Here is a 20,949-nt window from a genome sequence, read left to right on the forward strand (position 1 = left end):
AATTTTTTTTTGGCTAAAACCTAAATTTACTAAAAAGGAATGGCCCTCCTCTATGTAAGAGCACCTCCACTCCAAAAGACAAGGGTAAGGCAAAGGTAAGGCAATGGCTGCCACTATTCACTTGCCTTTTTTGGTTTCACCCCCAAAGGCAAGGGTAATGGCAAGGAAAAAAAAAGATTATGCAACAAAATATAAACAATTTAGAAATGAAAGAAATAAAATGATTATGCAAGAAAAAAATAAATATGAAAGAAAATAGAAACAATTTACAAGTGCACGAAAAAAAATGATTACAATTTACAAATATTGGAAGGAGAAGAGTTTGTATGAGGATTTGGTGTAGAAAGTGAATAAAATTGCTATGTATTTATAGGGAAAACATCCATAATTTTTTGATTTTTTTTTTGGATTTTTTTTTCACTCCTGACGTCAGCGCCTTCGAGCTTGAGCCCAGGCAGGATCTACCCTTGGGCTTGCCCAGACTGGATTGGTAGCACTGGAGGCGGATTTGGGCTCTCAAGGGGCCAGTTGCCCTGGCAGGCCTCTCGCGCTGGACATGCTCTAAAGGGCGCCGATTGTCTTGTTTGGTCTTAGTAAGGTTATCCGTTCAAGTCATGGCCATATTTTGTGTGGCTTCCTTTTGGGCTTTCTTATGATGAGCTTCACCGACCCAACAACGTAAGTATAGACCAGACCACAAGTTCCAAATATCACACTTTTAAATTAAAGATTAAAAAAAAAGAAAAAGAAATGTTTATGTATCAGTAATGAGTATGGGAGGAAATGGAATGATTTCCATTCCTGACTTCCCCTGCGTTTACTTGCAGTCACAAATGAAAAAATAAGTGGGCCCTATCTCAAAATCCGTAATCACATTCCCTCAAAACTAGGTATTATATCAACTAGGGAGGAGTAGTCGATACGATTCTCATTCCTGTTTTCTCTTAATAACTTCTAAAAATACCCTTACCACTTTACCATAATTCTAAAATTAATTTGGATTCTGATTCATGCAAATTAGTAAACAATAACAATGGGAATCAATCCCATTCCTTTGCTAGTTCCATATGTTTAATAAATAGCTTAATGAGAATTATTCTTCTCATACCGATTCAGTAGTTCTCCAATTCCTAAATTATATGATTTCTTACTTTTTCCATTACTGATACGTTAACATGCCTCGCCTGTCTCAAAATAAATCTGAATGAATGTATCTCACAATGACACAAATGGAATATTAAATTAATGGAATTGGAATATGGATGTTTTAAACGGATAAATGTGACTAGAGATTTTTCCATCATTGACCAGAAGTCATCGACCCAAAGCTCATGAAAAACGGGTCCTAATTGTCAGTAGCTTTTCCGAGAAGTCAACAGCCATTCTTTCTCTCGCATTGTCGTGAAAATTCTAAGAAACACACCTCACCTCACCTATCTTTGTCCAAGCAAAACTAGTAATTTCAAGTTTGAACATGATAATTAACGTGTTATGAACTTAATCATGTCTAGCTAGTACTCTCATCAGACCAGCCCAACCAAATGCTATTCCTGTCCTGGAACATGATTAGGATGCCAATAGTTTTTTTTTGGTTAACGTCAAAAGAGGCCATAAAGATTTGGGATCATTCTTAATATGGGCTCCCGAGTTTCAATTTCATTAATTTACACACCATAGTTTTTAAATTTGACCAATTTAAATCATCCGTTAAGTTGATTATCTAGTCAGACGTTAACTGATAATGTGGCTATTGCTTAAACCATTGGTTTGTTTAGTCAGTCTCCTCTTTTTCAAACTCCAATCATAGAATCAGATGCCTACTACCAAGAATTTTCCACCATTTGTTCGTTTCTATATGCTTTCTTCTCTGTTTCTTCTCATTAATTTCACCATATGCTTTCTTCTCTGTTTTTCTCTCTGTTTCTTGATCATCCACTCCAAATGTATCTCCTTCTCCAAAGCCACTTCAAAGGCAAAATACCTTTCCATGTATGTATTATCACCATTATCTTCACAACCTTAGCCAAGCAAACTTCCTCTCTAGACCAAAGCTACGAGGCCTGCAAGCCTCAAACATGTGGAAATGGTCCGAATATAAGCTACCCCTTTTGGCTTTCCGATCGACAAGAGTCCTTCTGTGGCTACCCGAGCTTCAAGACCGCCTGCGATGGAGAAAATCCAGTACTTAGTATTTCTGACGATGATTATATCATTAAAGATATCTTCTACTCAAACCATTCATTCGTGCTGGCCAACGCTGTTGTGTATCATGATAAATGTCCACGCCCTCTGCACAACTTTAGCCTTGATCGAACACCATTCAGTTATAGTCCTTCTGATCATATTGATTTTTCCTTCTTCTACAATTGCGACAAAGAGCCTAAAGAGTACATGCATCCATATCCAATTGACTGTGCTAGCAATGCCAGCCATCATTCATTTGCTATTTTTCACAAGGAGGTAGTGGAGGACATGAACTACTCATTTGACTCATGCCTGTCTCCGGTGAATTTGCCTGTTGATGTGGCAGTTGGTGTCGAGGCCTTGTTGCGAATGAACTACACTGAAATCTTGAAGATGGGGGTTCTTTTGAATTGGACTGCACAAAATTGCAGCAATTGTGAGAAGAGTAGCGGGCGCTGTGGATTCAAAAACAATGAATTTGTCTGTTTTTGCAGAGACGGTCCTCGTTCCCAAACCTGTGACCATGGTACTTCTGTAGAAACATTTTCACTTTTAGTAATTCTTGAAATTTTCAAAAAACAGCAGTGGAGGTTTCTTCTACTTATGTGTGGTGTAGTAAGTTGACTTCTTAGAAGCTTATACTTTAGATATATGTATAGTTAATATTCTAAGAATTCTGCTTCGTTGATTGCTTTTGCAGGCAATACGTTGAACTGGAAAATAGAGGTTATCATCGGTAATATCTCAACAACCCATTTTTTGATTTCTTCCGTCCTCTAATGTGTTACCACTTTTCCCAACTTGATGATTATATTCAGTCCTGATCCAATGATCAATCGCAACCTCTTTATCTCTCCCTTGTCCCCAGTTGTTTTGACAGTTGCTATTCCTGTAGTAAATAGCTATACTATTTTCTTTGTATGCCGACGCTGCAACAGAAAGCAATTTACTCTATCCCTTTTTTCCCTGTTTCTTTTAAGAATACATCAAACTTATTCGCCATTAATGATGCCTAAAACATGTCGCTGTTCTGCTGACAGGTGCTGCCGCTGCTGCAGGAAATGGGATCTTACTATGTGTTCTCGTTTGTATTAAAAGTAGGATGCAAACTTTCATGAGGACAAAGAGCCATCAAGATCTTGAGGCGTTCATTCAGAACAATGGACCTCTAGCAGTAAAAAGATACAAATTTTCGGATATCAGAAAAATGACTAACTCATTTAAAGATAAACTGGGTCAAGGGGGTTATGGTGATGTGTACAAAGGTAAGCTACGGGATGGTTGTCTTGTGGCTGTGAAGGTTCTTAATGCATCCAAAGGGAATGGAGAAGACTTCATAAACGAGGTTGCAAGCATTAGTAGAACTTCCCATGTTAATGTTGTCACTCTGTTGGGGTATTGCTTTGAAGGTCAGAAAAAAGCTCTCATATATGAGTTCATGCCCAATGGATCACTTGAGAAGTTCATCTACAAAGAAATTTCTTTGAAAACCACTCCACACTTGGAACTGGAAAAACTATTTGAAATTGCAATTGGGATAGCTCGAGGGCTTGAGTACTTGCACCGTGGATGCAACACACGAATTTTGCATTTTGACATAAAACCACATAATATCCTTTTGGATGACAACTTTTGCCCAAAGATTTCTGACTTTGGGCTTTCTAAAGTTTGTCTGAAGAAGGAGAGTATTATGTCGATGTTGGATGCAAGAGGGACAATAGGGTACATAGCTCCGGAAGTGTTCTGTAGAAACTTTGGAGGAGTCTCTGTTAAGTCCGATGTCTATAGTTATGGAATGATGATTCTGGAGGTGGTTGGAGGAAGAAAGAACAATGATGTTCGAGTGAGCCACACCACTGATACTTATTTCCCGGATTGGATTTATAAGCATCTAGAGCAGGGAAGCAGCAATTTAGGATTGCCCAATCCTATGACCCAAGAGGAAAATGAACTTGCAAGGAAGATGATTTTGGTGGGGTTGTGGTGCATACAGACAAAACCATCAGACAGGCCATCCATGAGTAAAGTAATTGAAATGCTGAAAGGAAGCATTGAAGCCTTGCAAATACCACCAAAGCCTGTTCTAACTACTCCTATAAGAACACCAGCAGAATCAGAATCTAACACCTTATCATCACTTATTTGTTAATATATTTTCTAGATTAATTGGTGTACTGTACGTGTTTTGAGTGATTCAGTTCCTAGTCAATTTAAAGTCATTCTAATAAGATTTTCCGCTTCACTTTTTTCTTTTTGGTCATAGCTCTATCTTGTTTTGTACTTTGTTGCTCATATGAGAGCTAACCTTTCCTAAAGCACTATTTTGAATGTAGAAGAACTTATGATAAACTACAGATTTGCCAACTGCATTTTCTAGACATTGAATTGAAGGCTAAACTGCAGGATATTTGAACTGAGGTGTAGAACAATTGGGACTCCAGTGAGTAGGTTTCAGTTTTGTCTATGTGTTGATCCCAACTTGGTTCTAAAGCAAACAGCCGAATGCCAATTGGAGTTACAGCTCAGATGTTATCATATTATCCATCATCAGCATGTCAATGTAGTTTGTTTTGCAGTTCTGTTTCAGTCAGCTTTGATTTCTGGAATTGTATGATTTAAGGAAATTTGTCTTTACTAGATGACTTGCTAATAGACAACGCATTTAATGAATAAACAATTGAATTGTTAAAAATATTAGCTGGTTGAAAGAAAACAGATAAACCATGTAGCCTAACTGCACTATACATGGGACCTTAGCATACCTCTGTCGGCTCTCACATAATATCTACAACTCATTCAGCAAAATCACAAGTTTTGCACATGAATAGGAAATGAAAGCCATGACATTTGGCGTATGGTAAACTTAGAAAATTGACAAGGAAAAACTTTAACCGCTACCATTCGGTGTTGTAGAGCTGCTAATCCAATTTAATGCCAGAGAATCTAGGGGGGGAGGCAGTGGATCACTCTTTAACAACACAACATCATCAGTTGAAATATCAATCTCCTCTGCCTTTTCTTTATCAAAATCCTTACTCTGTATCCTCTTTAGCTCATCTAGCACATCAGGCATAGAAGGTCTCACGTCCTTGTCACTTTGCAGGCACTGAAATGCTAATTCTGCCACTGCAATTATCATTTTTCTTATTCTGTAGTCTGATTCAAACCCTAGGCATGTGTCTACTAGCTCATGCAACGCATGGTTTTGAATCTTGTTGATAGCCATGTTCGACAAATTGATCTCATGTCGATGCCTTGTGATATCAACAGCAGGCAGGGATGATATGAGCTCAATCATGACCACCCCAAAGCTATAGACATCACTCTTACTAGTAAGCTGGTAGCATTGGTTATACTCAGGATCAACATAACCTGGAGTTCCTTGTGGAGCAGTTGAGATGTGGGTGACATCCGTGGGGAAGAGGCGAGATAGTCCAAAGTCCGCTACTTTGACACAGAAGTTGTTGTCAAGGAGAATATTCGTCGTTTTCACGTCACGGTGGATAATATCAGATGCATGAAGATATGACAATGCACTTGCAGTTTCTATGGCAATGTTCATTCGAGTAAGCCATGGCAGTGCACCAGGTTTTGCTCTTTCACCATGAAGATGCTCAGCAAGAGTTCCATTAGGAATGTATTCATATACAAGGAGGAGTTCACGGCTGTGGCGAGAGGTGCAACCATAGAGCAAGACAAGATTTTGGTGTCGCAGGCGAGCTAAAATCTCAATTTCATTCATGAACTGCTCAACTCTCTTGCAATTGTTTTCATATAGACGCTTGACTGCAACGGCTCTCCCATCACGGACATTTCCTGTATAAGAAATTTACAAATTAAGAATAACAAGTTTCATAAAATGCTTAACAAAACTGAGTGATTTTAAGGATAAAAGGGTATAAGCTGTTACCATGATACACTGTGCCAAAGCCTCCATCACCGAGTTCTTTGGCTGAATCAAAATAATTAGTTGCTTCTTCAAGTTCCCTATATGTGAACAAATGCACTCCAAGGTAGGTACTCCCCTTCTCCATATCATCCATGGAAGTTTGTTTAGAAAAGATGCTTCGAGATACAAAGGATGATGGAGCATATTGTTTTCTGTTGCGGCGTTGGTATACAAAGAACACAACACACATTATAAGTACAGTAGCAACAGCTGTGCAAACACCTGGGGACAAGGGAGAGATCAGAGATGGCAATTCATGAATAGATGACGAGTGAATATAATCTAATTGGGAAATGTGGTAGAACATCAAACAACTGAAGGAAAGGAGGAGGTTGCTGATATATTACCTATAACAATCTTTCTTTTCCAGTTCCACGAATTGTCTGCAAAAGCAATCAAAGAAGCAAAATTCTTAGAATATAAGTGATACAAACTTTAGGGGTAAAACCAAACATAACATCATAACATTTAATTAATCCAACTGATCTCGTTCGTTGTCTAAACCAGCTATTCATGCTGATGGATTATAAACCTTGCAAATACTACAGAAGAAGCCTCCACTGCTGTTTTTTGAAAATTTCAAGAATTACTAATAGTGATGCTTCTACAGAAGTACCATGGTCACAGGTTTGGGAACGAGGCCGGTCGCTGCAAAAACAGACAAATTCATTGTTTTTGAATCCACAGCGCCCGCTACTCTTCTCACATTTGCTGCAATTTTGTGCAGTCCAATTCAAAAGAAACCCCATCTTCAAGATTTCAGTGTAGTTCATTTGCAACAAGGCCTCGACACCAACAGCCACATCAACAGCCAAATTCACCGGAGACAGGCATGAGTAGTTCATGTCCTCCACTACCTCCTTGTGAAAAATAGCAAATGAATGATGGCTGGCATTGCTAGCACAGTCAATTGGATATGGATGCATGTTCTCTTTAGGCTCTTTGTCGCAATTGTAGAAGAAGGAAAAATCAATATGATCAGAAGAACTACAACTGAAAGGTGTTCGATCAAGGCTAAAGTTGTGCAGAGGGCGTGGACATTTATCACGATACACAACAGCGTTAGCCAGCACGAATGAATGGTTTGAGTAGAAGATATCTTTAATGATATAATCATCGTCGGAAATACTAAGTACTGGATTTTCTCCATCGCAGGCGATCTTGAAGCTCGGGTAGCCACAGAAGGACTCTTGTCGATCAGAAAGCCAAAAGGGGTAGCTTATATTCGGACCATTTCCACATGTTTGAGGCTTGCAGGCCTCGTAGCTTCGGTCTAGAGAGGAAGTTCGCTTGGCTAAGGTTGTGAAGATGATGGTGATAATACATACATGGAAAGGTATTTTGCCCTTGAAGTGGCTTTGGAGGAGGAGATACATTTGGAGTGGATGATCAAGAAACAGAGAAGAAAGCATATGGTGAAATTAATGAGAGTTGGAAATGAACAGATGGTGGAAAATTCTTGGTAGTAGGCGTCTGATTCTATGATTGGAGTTTGAAAAACAGGAGACTTGACTAAACAAACCAATGGCTTAAGCAACAGCAAGGACTTATAAAGCAAAAAGCATTAAAAATAGATTTTGATAGAAGTGATAGAAGTGCATCCTCCATGCCATGGGAAACGTATAACTAGTCGATAATTTGGTGGACGACTTTGCTTTGAGAGTTGTGGTTGGTTGAACCGAAAGTGTAGACAGAGACTTTGTTTGGGCTAAAAGTAACACGGAGAGAAACTATTGATCCAAGTCCAAGATGATGGAGATGTGCACTTAATCGAAGACTTATACCGGATTTCATTTTCACCTGGCAACATGACTAGTAGTATAATATTGGCATCCTAATTATGTTCCTGAATAATTCGTTATTCAATGTGATCAAATCAAACCCATAATAAATTATCACATACTTAACTCTAATTCCTATCTTGACCAACAAAAATTAGTTACAAACATTACTGGGGATAGGGGATTCGAATACAAGACCTCACGTGCAAGGTTAACTGTTCTTAACTACTTGTAGTTTAACGTAATAGTAATCTTGCACCAGTAAACCTAATCTCTATCAGAAGTGGAGAAATTGTATGCGGACTTATTATTATGGGGCCAAGGTTGGCGTGCAGCAGTGTGAACTATTTGAAATCAACAGACGCCTTATTGAATTCCATTATTCTCTGGTGGACCGTTGACCCGGTCAATGCATACGTGGCATTTACCAACCATGTTAGCAGACCTTATGGGTTGTCCTTATTTTATTTTTATTTTATCAACGGGGAAGGGTAACCAGTCAAATAGCATCACTTCGGGTGTCTATGTTCACTCAGGGAAGGTTTATATGCAACCAATATCTGAATTCAGATGGAAATGGAATAGGAAAAGGCTCTAATTAACCAACAAACTCAAGATGAAATAAAAACAGAGCAAAGATAACAAAACTTGTTGATGAGGTAGAGGCTAAAGCAGAGCAAAGAGAATGACTTGGGACAGACAAAAGGATCATACGTTTTAGTTCTCTGTAATTATAATTACTTAACTAATCATTTCTTCTATGGGGGGTTAATTACAACTTATTCAGCCATCCCATTTCTAATTAAAAGTTCGTAATCTGAAGTGGTATCTCCAAATTCTGACTAATTAATGGAAACTCCAAACTAAAAAAGGCTAAACCAGGAAAATTATGAACAGGGAAAAATAAGAAGGAATTGACTTGCGTACCTTCAGAATTTGGACAGGTTTCCTCATAAGGATGGCCCCCGCAAAAGCAGAGAAAAGAGTCAGTGGTGATGTTGGATCCGCAGGTTCCATTAGAGCGCATGCATGGCCCACAGAGCTCCCAGTTGGCCTTGTACTCAACCTTGAAGCCTTGCTTCAAAACTTGTTGCAGTACGTCCACCGTGGGATTCTGATGCAGAAGATCAACACCCGTCCACATTATGGGGACACTGATATTGTTGAAGCACAAGCTCTCATTCTGATGAGGATTAAGCCTCGAGATAGAGTCGTCTATATAGAACGCAAGATCCTTTTGGGTACCCTCTATTTTGCAAGTAAAATTATTTGGGACTGTCTCCCTGTGAGGAACGCATCCGTAGTACAAAGTCAGGTTCCGGACAGCTTGAACGTAAGCGAAACGATCGTAGTCCAAAGTGGTGTTGACGAGCCTGCTAGGGCAAGGACTGTCCCAGAGGTCTAGGCGAGCAATTGTGATGATGAAAACTTCCTTTCTAATGTCCAAGACAAGGAAATCTTGGTCTTCAATTCTGATAACAGTGTTTTGATCATCTAGGCAGGTGAGTTGGTAGCCTTCTCGCCCGCAGTGTTGGGGCCGACCGTTGGCTGCCCAGAAAGGGTAGGATATGTTTTTAAGCAAACCGCAGTCGTAGGTATTGCGGCACTCTGTGTATTGAGCATCGTCATCGCAAAGAGCAGAGGGGATCAACGCTGTGATCAAGTTGAAGGTGATGAAGAGGATGGGTAGTCTTAGGAAGATGTGGGCTGTGGGCATGGTCATCTGCAGAAGCTCATGGAGAAAATTAGAATTGGAGATGGAGAATTAATAGCAGTTTGATGAGAAGTAAATGATGTTCATACCACCTTATCACGTTCAGAAAACATGAAGCAGATGGAAAGCTACTGTTATGCAATAGTATTTCAAACAGGCAAACTATTATCTATTTTGAGGATCAAAGAAAGTGGGTGGTCTTCGTGACAGATATATAGAGACTGACGAAACGACGGCTTATCATTGACTCGACTTCTATGCGTTTGCCTAAGAAATTTCCATTGATTGACCACAAAAAAAAGAAAGGAAATTGTCATTCAATTGAAAAGACAAGTCTATGTAGATAAACAATCAAAGGATGACCATAGAACTACATTGAGAAGTATGACCCACAAAATAAAAAAACTAAAATAAAGGCCATCCTAATCCCACGTGTATCTTATTTATTGAACACCAAAGAGCTACGTTGAGAAGTATGACAAATTTTTCAGTGTGACACCGCACCGACGCTTGTTGTTATTAAGCAACTGGAGGAGGCCTAATTGATATTGATTATTGTTGAATGATGATGACAAAGGAAGAAGCCTCCATTGATAGGCACGGGAGTTCAGTTTGGACAATTTTTTATTTATATTTCAGGGATGACGGGTCACTCCCTGTGTTTGTCAATGGTAAAGGATTTGATTTGAAGTTTGAACTCAACTCTTTATGGTTTCTAATTGTGCGTGTTTGAATTACATACCATTTTTCTCATGTACCTGCTGCAGGAGCGGGAGTAGCTAAGATGACTGGGTCAACAATACCAATTGCAATAGGTATCGTATCGGTAGCGTGCATTTTATAATTTTGTTCACAAGTCCAAATGAAGCCCAGTCAAGTTCAAGTTGCGACAAATGTATGAGACATGCAGCATCTCAAGGAATGAAAAAGGATCATTTTCAAATCTTTACGTGATCACACACCAAATCTTGCTTTTTAATTTTAATTTTTCTGAATATTATTTGTGTACCAAATAAATCTTTTGAATATAATTTGTAAGTCTCATTATCATATAGATTAGCAACTTCCCAGTATTACGTTGCCCAGACACTCACTCAAGTCAATGCCAATTTCTTTTCTATCTAATGAAATCAATCGATACAAGTGATACAAGTGCAAAATATTCCAAAGTTTTAATCATCCAAGAAAGTTGAATTGAATTATGACTCTTTACATTTAGAACGACTGTCTTTTTTTTTTTCCTTTTTTTTTTTTTTTCTTCACATTTCACTTCATTTGGTTCATTATAATAATTTAAAGACCTAAAACATCAACGTCATAAACTTAGGAGCTGTTTGATAACCTTTTCGTTTTCACTTTTTTGAAAAACTGAAAACTGAAAATGTGTTCGATACTTAATTTTAATTTTCAGTTAAAAAAAAATGATAACTAATTTCAAAATAAACCTAAATGAAAACTGAAATCAATTACCAAACAATTTGTGTTCAATTTTCACTATTAAACGCGTTTGGTTACCTGAGTGAGAGAAAATAAGTCAGGCCGTGCCCATAGTTTTGTTTAGGTTTTGATTTTGAGAGTGAATGAATGGTTTCTTGGTCATAACAACTAGAAAAATGTTGTAGAAAGAAGTCAAACAAACCCACCCATGGTCCTATCCTAAGACAAGTTTTTGGTCCCTTTTGATCCTTCTTTGCATATATACAGAGGCCGAAAGCTGAGCTCTCAATCCCAACAACAGTATCATATTAATATATGCCACGCACTAACCAGTAGTTAGTACCATCTGCTGAAACTGTTCTCATGTCACTGATTTTTATTTTCAGTTGTTTTTTCTTGCCTTGCCTTGTATTTGGATTGGAAGACACTACTCACCAGCTTTTAGTTACTTGAATTATTATAAGTAAATTGGTTTCTTTTAACTGTTTTCTGATGTAAATTGAATTGCCGGCCAACGATTCATTCTCTTTGATAGTATCGAAATTTTGTGGTTTAGCTAGCTCATGCTTCTGCTTTATCAAGAAACCGTTTCATTGTGAATAACTACAGCAAGTAATTTTATACTACTTGAAACTTATGATTTTTTTAGTTTCTATCCACATTTGAATTTGATGATGGAGACCTAATTAATGCCAATGCAGCATAAAAAAACCACAGAGAGAAGGGCAAATATTTAGAATACACCAAAACATTTCCCTTCTTTTTTCAGTGCCATTTGCTCTATCCTACCTACAACTCCACCTCCCAGGTTCACAGCAAGCAATGCCATCTTCTCTAGGTTCCCACACTGTCTCACATACTTCTGCATCAGACTTAGAACCTGTGAGGTTTGTTCATACTTCAGAGGCCCGCCGTTTGCTTCCTTCCGCAAGTCGTTGGAATTCTATAGAAATTGACTTTAACCTTCTTCCTCAGTCTACCATGGCCAACGATTCAATCCCTCCCCGGTACTCCAAGTCCTATCAATACAATCTTGTTATCACAGATAAAAAGTACTTTAAACGTTGTCTTTACATTTCTGTCTCCACAGTCTTTCTTATCCTAGCTCTACTTTTACTGCTACACTTTTTGCCTTCAAAACGTCATCACGATCGTCCTTCAAAGAATCTTACACTTGCATTGAACCAAGCTCTAACGTTCTTCGATGCTCAAAAGTGTAATATATTTCTACCATCATATGCATTTTATTAGAAACAGTTACATTATAGGATTTGCCATATAATTAATTTTTCATCTAATTTGCTGAAAAATTCTTCTTCATCAGCTGGGGTGTACCCCAATAACAGTCCGGTAAAATTTCGAGCAAGTTCAGGATTGCAAGATGGGAACTCAGGCAGTAAACCGGCTAATCTTGAGGGTGGTTTCTATGATTCTGGCAACAACATAAAATTCAGCTTCCCTACAGCTTATACTGTAACCCTGTTGAGTTGGAGTGTGATTGAATATCCTGACAAGTATGCTGATATTGGTGAGCTTGATCATGTCAAGGACATAATCAAATGGGGAAGTGATTATTTGCTCAAACTCTTTGTTCCCCCTAACACAACTTCAGATACCATATTGTATTCTCAGGCAAGCCTTATGAACAATTTTGTACCATAATTAATAATCCTTTTTCATGAACATTATAATGGACAATTAGTGACAATATTCCTTGTTATTGGTTTTTTTTTCTTTTCCAATTTAGATTGGAAGTGCAAACAGCGATGCCAAGGTTCCTAATGATATAAACTGCTGGCAAAGACCTGAAGACATGGACTACAAGAGAACTGTTTCATTCTGCGATAACACAGCTTCCGATTTAGCAGGGGAAATTGTTGCAGCATTATCAGCTGCTTCATTAGTGTTTAAAGAAGACAATGTTTACTCAGGAGAATTAGTCACAGCAGCTGAGAAGCTATTTGAGAGTGCAATTACTAAGCTAGACCCTGCTAGGCAAGGAACATACACCAAGGTTGATGCTTGTGGAGGAGAAGCTAGAAATTTTTATAACTCATCTGGTCACCAAGATGAACTGGTCTGGGGAGGAACATGGCTATTTTTTGCTACTGGTGACAATTCATATCTAGGATATGCCACAGAAGAATTTGACTATGCAGTGGGGAATGAAACAAGTGCTGATAAAGGGGTTTTCTACTGGAACAACAAGCTTACTGCTAACGCGGTAATTTTCGTTGCAAATAATCAATCTGGGAAGTTTCAGAAATAGATAAGCTTTGTGATCACAGTTCTGCATACATAATATTGTAGGTGTTGCTAACGCGTCTGCAATTTTTTCGTGATCTTGGCTTCCCGTATGAAGCTTCTTTAGGCGCATCCTCGGACATGACGGACTCCCTCATGTGTTCTTATCTTTCTTCTCAGAAAATGACACCAGGTATTAATATATGGAAATGGAATGGATGCCTAGATCTACATGTTGATATGATGCTTCACTTCAAAGATGAAATGCATGTGCCTCAAAAATCCTAAATGAATGCAGGTGGATTGATCATCCAATGGCCTAATCTTGGGGCAGCTCGTCTGGAGTATGCCGCAACAGCATCCTTTCTTAGTAAATTGTACAGCGACTACCTTGATCTTCTGCGGAGTTCTGGTAGGAGTTGCGGAGGTTTCGGCTTTTCCCTGGATATGCTGCGTAATTTCTCCACGTCTCAGGCAAGTAATATTGCATTGCATATATTAATTATATTATTATAGTCTTCAATCTGCATGCATTGTTTTCAGGTAAATTACATTCTAGGAGAAAATCCCATGAAGATGAGCTACATGGTTGGGTTTGGAGATAAGTTTCCAAGCCAAGTGCACCATAGGAGCGCATCAATCCCTTGGGATGGTCAATATTACTCTTGCAAAGACGGAGAAGATAGATGGCAATTCTCCAAAGACCCAAATCCCAATTTGCTTTTGGGAGCCATGGTAGCAGGACCTGACCAATTTGACAACTTTATAGACCAAAGGGACAAACAAGAGTTCACTGAGCCTAGCATATCAAGCAATGCTGGCTTAGTTGCAGCACTCATTGCACTTCATGCTCCTCCTTATCTTCCTTCTTCGAAAACCAAAGGCATGAATTTGGGCATAGACCAGATGGGTATCTTTGCTAAAATTATGTGAAAAAAGGGAAATCTGCTGCACTACATAATATTGACTGGTTTTTTTGGGGTTGGGAAAATCAATCCATGCATGTCTATGCCTTGTAAAGAACCAGGGTTGACCAAGTTGAGTGGCTTCATGAACAACATTTGGTCAAGTCCTTCCTGGACAATGATGGGGATATTGGCTGCCCCCCGACCAAGTTTATAATATCATTTTTTCAAAAAGAATAAAAATAAAAATAATAACCCACCAAACCCAAGAGGAGTACAGAGAAACACTTAGACGAAACGGTGATAATACTATTTTGCTATATCTGGCCAATCACGGTATATCAAGCGTGATAACTTTTCCATGTGGCAGTTTGTGATTGAAAAAGTATAACAAAACAGTGCTATTCTCATTTTCATACAAATTTTTCTGGTAGATTACATGTGTGTTACATGTATATCATATTTTTGTTGTTGGATCTTAATTTTGTGTAACATATAGTTGAGTTGATAAGAGTAGGGCCACGAGTCAACCTCGTTGTCTCCCTTCCTGCCACTAAATACTTGTGTCCTATCCCATCTTCCTTCTTCCTTCATTGATTGGGACATTGCACGTATCTTGCAAAATATTATCAAACCAAGTTAATGCACTAACCAATCAAATACCATTTCTATTTTCTATTTTCTATTCGTGTTGGTTGTTTCCTTGGGCGTTCTCTATCTAACACACAACCCACAACCCAAATTTACCTCACTGTTGTCAACTATATTTCTAGCATTTTCGGTTAAACCTAACATTCAATATGATTTATTTTGCATGATTATACCAAGCTCAAAATTCAGACAAAAAATATAGGTTGCTGCACGATGAAGAAGAGGGAAGGAGAGAGCACGTCAGCTCAGTGGTTCTGTATTAATTAAGAATCCAACTGTCATTATAACAATTAGTTGTCCTGAAAACAACATATATGTTTATCTATATATATAGAGCAAAAGACAGAGAATGGTGAAACATTCAAAATACCAGAAAATGTCATTGGTTAATTCAAACATTAAGAATTGAAATTATTAATTAAATCAAGATAATATGGTAAATTCATATTTTTTATATTTAAAAAATTAAAATTAAAAACAAAATCAGATAATAGCTCATACTTAAACGTAACCCATATTTTATTTTCTTAATTCTAAAAACAAATTTTTTTTTAAAAAAAAACCCAAATTTGCACATGCATGAGCATGTGCTAAGGGGCTAGTAAAATTATTATAACAATTTTATTTTGGGCATTGTACAAACAAAATTGCAATGTCATAGTTTGCGTTTGTGAACCAAACCCAACCTATAAGTTTATGACCAAAGAAAAAAATGACCAAACTTAACAACTCGTTTTGATATGACCAAACTCAACAACTCGTTCCAATATGAACAAACATTAAGTACATTAAAATCCATTAGAAACCCACATTAAAATCCATTACCCTTCCTCAATGACACATTCCATTTCAACTATTGAAAAATTGAGTGGTCAAAACTGCTGACCAGTACACAAAAATATAGAAAGCCAAGAAATTCTAATGAAAAAGTTACCCAAATTCAAAGGAATATTTATTTATTCTTCTTTTTTGGAATATGACCCAAAAAGCTCACTATTTATAAATTACCAAAGAAGATTAAAAAAAAAGTCACAAGAATGAAGAAATTTATGAGTGAGCTTAATCATAATCTTGCGTGTTAGAAGGCTGGTAGCTCTCACTTGATTGCAAGTGTGCACGTACCACCAAACCACCTACTCCTGAGCCTCGTGCCTTGCACTTGCCAATGTAAAGTAAACTGTAAATGCCAGGTCATAAACTAACCCACCAATCACAATTGTGCAACTACTGCACATCACCTATTTCCTTCCCAAAATATTTTATTAATTCATTTACCACAATAACCAAAACCAATATTACCAACAAACAAATAAACTTGTGATAAAATAAGAAATTATTATTATCTTCGTCTTCGTTTATAAGACACACTGGTTCAAGCTTCCCCTCTCCAGGTGCTTTCCTTCAGGCTTTGTTTCTTTCTTCCTTCCCACAAAACCCATTCATTCGGCTCTCATTTAATCCGCAGTGCTTTCTCTCTAGGCTTTGAAGCTTTCCGATCCAATTTTCCGGTTTTTTATTTTAATCATACAACGCTTTCGGGCTTTGTGAGTTTCTTTGATCTGATCACTTGCAATACGATTTTTTTTCTCTTTTCAATTTGGGATTTCGAAGATAAATTTTGAGTTTTCTATGCTGTTTTTGGTTACCGAGAAATCGCTAGAAATCCCGGACGAATGATCGCTTTCCTTCTATAAATATCAGCATCTTATATATCTAGTACTAATTTGGGACTTTGATGAGCTAAAGAATCACTCACAGAACACCTCTTTTTATTTGTTTTCAATTTGGGTGAGTTGGGTTTCGAATTTTTCTTTCTTGAGAACCAGACAAGTAAAGAAAAAAACAGAGTATATTGCAAAGTTCCTGCCTTTTCATTGTAGTTTCCTCCGTTTTCTCAGTAACCAAGCGGAGGTACCAGTTTTATTTGAAAAGGTCTGAGCTGTGCAAATGTTGGGAAGTGGGTTACAGTTCGGAAATGTACGTGGGGAGGACAGGTTTTACATTCCTGTGAAAGCAAGAAAGAGATACAATAATCAGCAAAAGCAAGCTAGGAAAGCCAAGAATGATGCAAACGAGAACCCCAAAGAGCTTCCAAAGAGCAAAGTAGTGGTTTCTGAGAAAAGAAGCCCCAAAGAGCCTCCAAATACATTGGCAAAGCCTTCTTCTGAGTCATCTCTAAAGCCTAGTAGTAATCTTGACAGGCTCTTGGAGTCCACCACTCCTTCAGTTCCTGCGCAGTATTTCTCTAAGGTTGATCATATCTTTATGTTTTATCTGTCGTGCTTTGTATTTGGCTGCTCTAAGATTGTCTGAAAATGTGAAGGAAACTGAGTTTTTGTTGTTGGGTTTTCCATATGTGGGAGAATAATAGGGGCTGCACTTGCCAAGCCTTGAACAAATGAAGCAAAGATTTTGACCACGTCTAGTTGGTTTCTCAGACGGCATGTTTTGCTGATGCCAAAATATACGAGAACGTGTAGAAAATGAGACTTTTTACCTTTGGAGTTTCCGTAACTTAGGACTTGAGATAATTATAAGCTACGCTTAGGTGCAAAAACAACTTCAGAATAAGATTTATTGCCTTTCTACTACACTGTTTTGTTATTTCAATGAGGAGTTACTTAGTTTTGCAATCCTCTAAAAGATTGTTTCTTTTGGTGCAGACGACAATGAGGGGGTGGAGGACTTGCAATGTTGAGTTTCAGCCTTACTTCACATTGAATGATCTTTGGGAATCGTTTAGGGAGTGGAGTGCATATGGGGCAGGAGTGCCATTGGTACTTAACAAAAGTGATTCTGTTATTCAATATTATGTTCCCTATTTATCTGGTATCCAATTATATGGGGAATCTTCTGTGAAGTCAAATGCAAAGTCAAGGTATTAAAAAAATTCTGGTTGCATTCATACATTTTGATGCTAGTTTGTAATCTTTGGACAATACCAGCAATTCTGATGCACAAATATTTGTTCTGAAATCCAGTTGAATTTGCTTTCTTTGTTGCACACGTGTTGTTTACAATGATTATTTAGTTACACGCAATCTTATTTTAAATGATTTGGTGCGCAGGACATTGGTTCTATTCAGAAATATTAGTATGATGCTTTATTGTCGACATTCCATGACTAGTACTATTTGTTTTGATGAAATTTAATCATACAATGTATCATGCGCTGCTGATCCAATCTTTTTCTTCAATAAACTAGTACTATCTATGTAGATGTGGTCATCACCATCAAACTTTTTCTGATGAAGAATCATATCACTTTGTACATTCATATCTAGGATGCTTAATTGATCAAATTTCTGTTGTAAAGTTATGGTGACAAACTATGATAGATAATGATTTGGTGCTTGGAAACTTTATGTGTTGATTATGTTCAGTTTCATTTTTATAGAATCTCAATTTCTCAAATTTCTGCCAGTCTTCGCCCTGTTCCCCACTCTTCTGCTCTCTTTTTGTTCCATGTCTATTCATTTTTTATGCATTTCTTGTTATGAATTTTTGTCTCATGTAGTCTTATGTTATTCATGATAATATATATTCGAGTGTGTGATATGGTCTATTGGCACCTAACTGGGTTTTGATTTTCTCTCGTTTGATTAGGCAAGTTGGTGAGGACAGTTATGTTGACTACGATTTGGATTCGAGTAGTGATGCAAGCAGTGATTATGAAGTTGAGAAACACAAAAAGACCGCTAAGGAGCAGCAAGCTCTTCACCGTTTAAACACGGATGTTCCTATTAGAATGGGCGGGTTGTCCATACATGATGGACACCCTTTGTTACAAGAAGGCTTTTCTAGTGATGATGGAGAAGCTGGGAATTCTCGTGGTGTCCTGCTTTTTGAGTTTCTTGAGCAGGATGCTCCATATGGCCGAGAACCATTGGCTGACAAGGCGAGTTTATTATTTTGCTGCAGTATATTTTGGCTAGTTTATTATTGCCTTATTTAATATATATTATTGTGATTTTTAACAGATATCAGATCTAGCATGCCAGTACCCTGGGTTGAAGACATTAAGAAGTTGTGACTTACTGCCAGGAAGTTGGATGTCAGTGGCTTGGTAAGAAAACGTTATCTTTACTATTATGTTGCCTTGTATGGACCAAAATTCAACTGCTCTGGTTGAATTTTGTAGGTATCCCATATATCGAATACCTATGGGTCCAACACTGAAAGATTTGGAAGCTTGCTTTCTGACGTATCATTCACTTTCAACACCCACGGCAGGTAATTGTGACTCTTTCAAGAATTGGTATTGTGGTATTTTGCCAGCATTTCGATATGATAAATTATTTTCCTTTCACTGGATAAGAATCAGGCTTCCCAAATCTTTATCCATATCATGAACCAGAACTTCTTTCCTAAGTTTTCTTAGTGGAAAGTTTCCCAAGTCAATCTCAATCCATTTAATATTTTCTTCAAAAACACATTATTGATGCAAACAATATTTGTATACTGTGCCACTTACCATAAATAGATTCTTTTGTATCTGCCTGCAGGCACAAACTTGGGACGGTAAAAGGGTGTGTTTGGAGTTAATAGCTTATTAAACAAAATGAGTGAAAAATGAAAAGAAAAAAAAAAGAAAAACGTTTTTATGCTTCTTGCTGGTACTAGATAGCTGGGTATTTGTGTTTGGCACAACAATATCTGCTTGCCTTAGTTCTGAGCGGTTAGTGTGTACTTATACACAGGAAGGGAAGGGAGGGAGAGAGAGATAGAGAGTGGTGATGAACTGGGGGATGGGAAAGGATCCTGGATATGTTTCTATTTTCAATCGTTACAATTACCTGTGAAAAGTTTGATGATAGAGATCTAACAGCAGGAGGTAGCTCTTCTATGTTCTTTCTTGAGTTTGATGATAAGTGACAGCTATAGTTCATGATATGAGGCGCTCTATAACATGTATTTACTGTTATCTCTGTGGTTATGAAAATGATTTAATCTACAATAATGTTTATTCTCTCTTGCCATTGTTGATACCCTAACATTTTTCTTTTCTTTTGGGCAGTTAGTGGAAGCACGCAGGCACCAGTGATGGTCTATCCCACCGAGATGGACGGTGTACCAAAGATTTCCTTACCTGTTTTTGGAATGGCTGCTTATAAGTTAAAAAGAACAACGTGGACACAAAATGGAGTAATGGAGTGTCAACTGGCAAATTCCCTGATGCAGGCTGCAGGCAATTGGCTAACCCTGCTTCAGGTCAATCACCCGGATTTCCAGTTCTTTGCTTCCCACGGCATGTACTGCAGGTGAAATTGAAAGTTGTTTCATTGATGCAATGCAACTACCTTAGCTTCCATTCCACGATTTACAAGCCTTGAAATTGAATGCTTGATCCATGGCCATGTTGAGGTATATGGTATATGGCATATATGGCTGGGAGGATGCTGGAATGCCCTTGAGAGGTCTTTTAGGTGTGAATTTTGTGTTTATGAATGCAAGAAAGAAAAAAACAGAAGAGAAAGTTGGCATTTACAAAATTTAAAGATAAAAGAAGAAACAGAAAAAAGACAGAGGAAGCAGTGAAAGAAAAACCCAAAGGCATGGAAGGAAGGAAGAAGAATAATGTCAAGAAGACCAATAGAGATGAAAATGGAAATGGTGTATTAGATATGTATATTTATGTTGATCTGTTGGTTTTAGGAATATTATGCATATTTTCACAAGTAGAGATGTAAAGCAGATGGATGTTTAAAATGTTGTGCTGCTTCAAATTGGTCTGGCTTTCATGGGATTCTGTTTTAGAAGTAGAACGCGAAAATCCTTCATTGGTTGGGTGACAAGCGAACATAGGTGAGGGTAGCGTATATGGACCATAGATGTGGACCTTCATATCAGCCACACGATTTATCTGAATAATAACTTCACTTTAGTTTAATGAAATGATCATATGGCAAATATGAAGGGTCTACATGAGGGGTTCGTATATGGTACCCTCGCTATAGAATTTTGCAACACTGAAACTCAACGAAAAAAATTGAAGTTCAAGCAGGGCCATGTTTTATAAATCAAATGAAGCCATCACGGCCTACGAAGCCCCACTTCTCACTTATTATGGGCCCTTACTTTCAG

At 37.8% G+C, this 20,949-nt stretch overlaps 4 protein-coding genes across 6 annotated transcripts; 3 read left to right on the forward strand and 1 right to left on the reverse strand.

Moving 5' to 3' along the window:
- Positions 1-1,797: 1,797 nt before the first annotated feature.
- On the forward strand, positions 1,798-4,444 carry LOC103338836 (LEAF RUST 10 DISEASE-RESISTANCE LOCUS RECEPTOR-LIKE PROTEIN KINASE-like 2.1). Its single transcript, XM_089041091.1, has 3 exons — positions 1,798-2,710; positions 2,885-2,920; positions 3,225-4,444. Exons 1-3 carry the CDS (start codon positions 1,894-1,896, stop codon positions 4,331-4,333), a joined length of 1,962 nt encoding a protein of 653 aa, XP_088897217.1. The 5' UTR covers positions 1,798-1,893; the 3' UTR covers positions 4,334-4,444.
- A 401-nt stretch (positions 4,445-4,845) lies between these two features.
- On the reverse strand, positions 4,846-9,872 carry LOC103338835 (LEAF RUST 10 DISEASE-RESISTANCE LOCUS RECEPTOR-LIKE PROTEIN KINASE-like 1.2). Of its 2 annotated transcripts, XM_016795836.2 has the most exons (5): positions 9,721-9,872; positions 8,842-9,637; positions 6,481-6,516; positions 6,095-6,355; positions 4,846-6,000 (listed from the first exon to the last, which is right to left on the reverse strand). In XM_016795836.2, the coding sequence occupies exons 1-5, from the start codon at positions 9,739-9,741 to the stop codon at positions 5,072-5,074; spliced, it is 2,043 nt and encodes a 680-aa protein (XP_016651322.2). In that variant the 5' UTR covers positions 9,742-9,872; the 3' UTR covers positions 4,846-5,071. The 2 variants fall into 2 exon arrangements, with proteins under 2 accessions (XP_016651322.2, XP_016651323.2); XM_016795837.2 differs by lacking the exons at positions 8,842-9,637; positions 9,721-9,872 and adding an exon at positions 6,750-8,801.
- Positions 9,873-11,752: 1,880 nt separating this feature from the next.
- LOC103338833 (endoglucanase 25-like) lies at positions 11,753-14,767 on the forward strand. The gene is made up of 6 exons (XM_008242090.2): positions 11,753-12,281; positions 12,390-12,697; positions 12,813-13,289; positions 13,376-13,502; positions 13,608-13,783; positions 13,853-14,767. Exons 1-6 carry the CDS (start codon positions 11,888-11,890, stop codon positions 14,240-14,242), a joined length of 1,872 nt encoding a protein of 623 aa, XP_008240312.2. The 5' UTR covers positions 11,753-11,887; the 3' UTR covers positions 14,243-14,767.
- A 1,487-nt stretch (positions 14,768-16,254) lies between these two features.
- On the forward strand, positions 16,255-20,591 carry LOC103338767 (uncharacterized). 2 transcript variants are annotated; one of them, XM_008242013.3, is made up of 7 exons: positions 16,255-16,653; positions 16,764-17,115; positions 17,529-17,743; positions 18,472-18,763; positions 18,846-18,931; positions 19,007-19,098; positions 19,883-20,591. In XM_008242013.3, the coding sequence occupies exons 2-7, from the start codon at positions 16,813-16,815 to the stop codon at positions 20,128-20,130; spliced, it is 1,236 nt and encodes a 411-aa protein (XP_008240235.2). In that variant the 5' UTR covers positions 16,255-16,653; positions 16,764-16,812; the 3' UTR covers positions 20,131-20,591. The 2 variants fall into 2 exon arrangements, with proteins under 2 accessions (XP_008240235.2, XP_088911907.1); XM_089055781.1 differs by having other exon boundaries at positions 16,268-16,409.
- Positions 20,592-20,949: the final 358 nt, after the last annotated feature.

The sequence above is a fragment of the Prunus mume genome, linkage group LG7, assembly GCF_029339155.1.
Source record: "Prunus mume cultivar Tortuosa linkage group LG7, ASM2933915v1, whole genome shotgun sequence".
In the NCBI taxonomy this organism is placed as follows: domain Eukaryota; kingdom Viridiplantae; phylum Streptophyta; class Magnoliopsida; order Rosales; family Rosaceae; genus Prunus; species Prunus mume.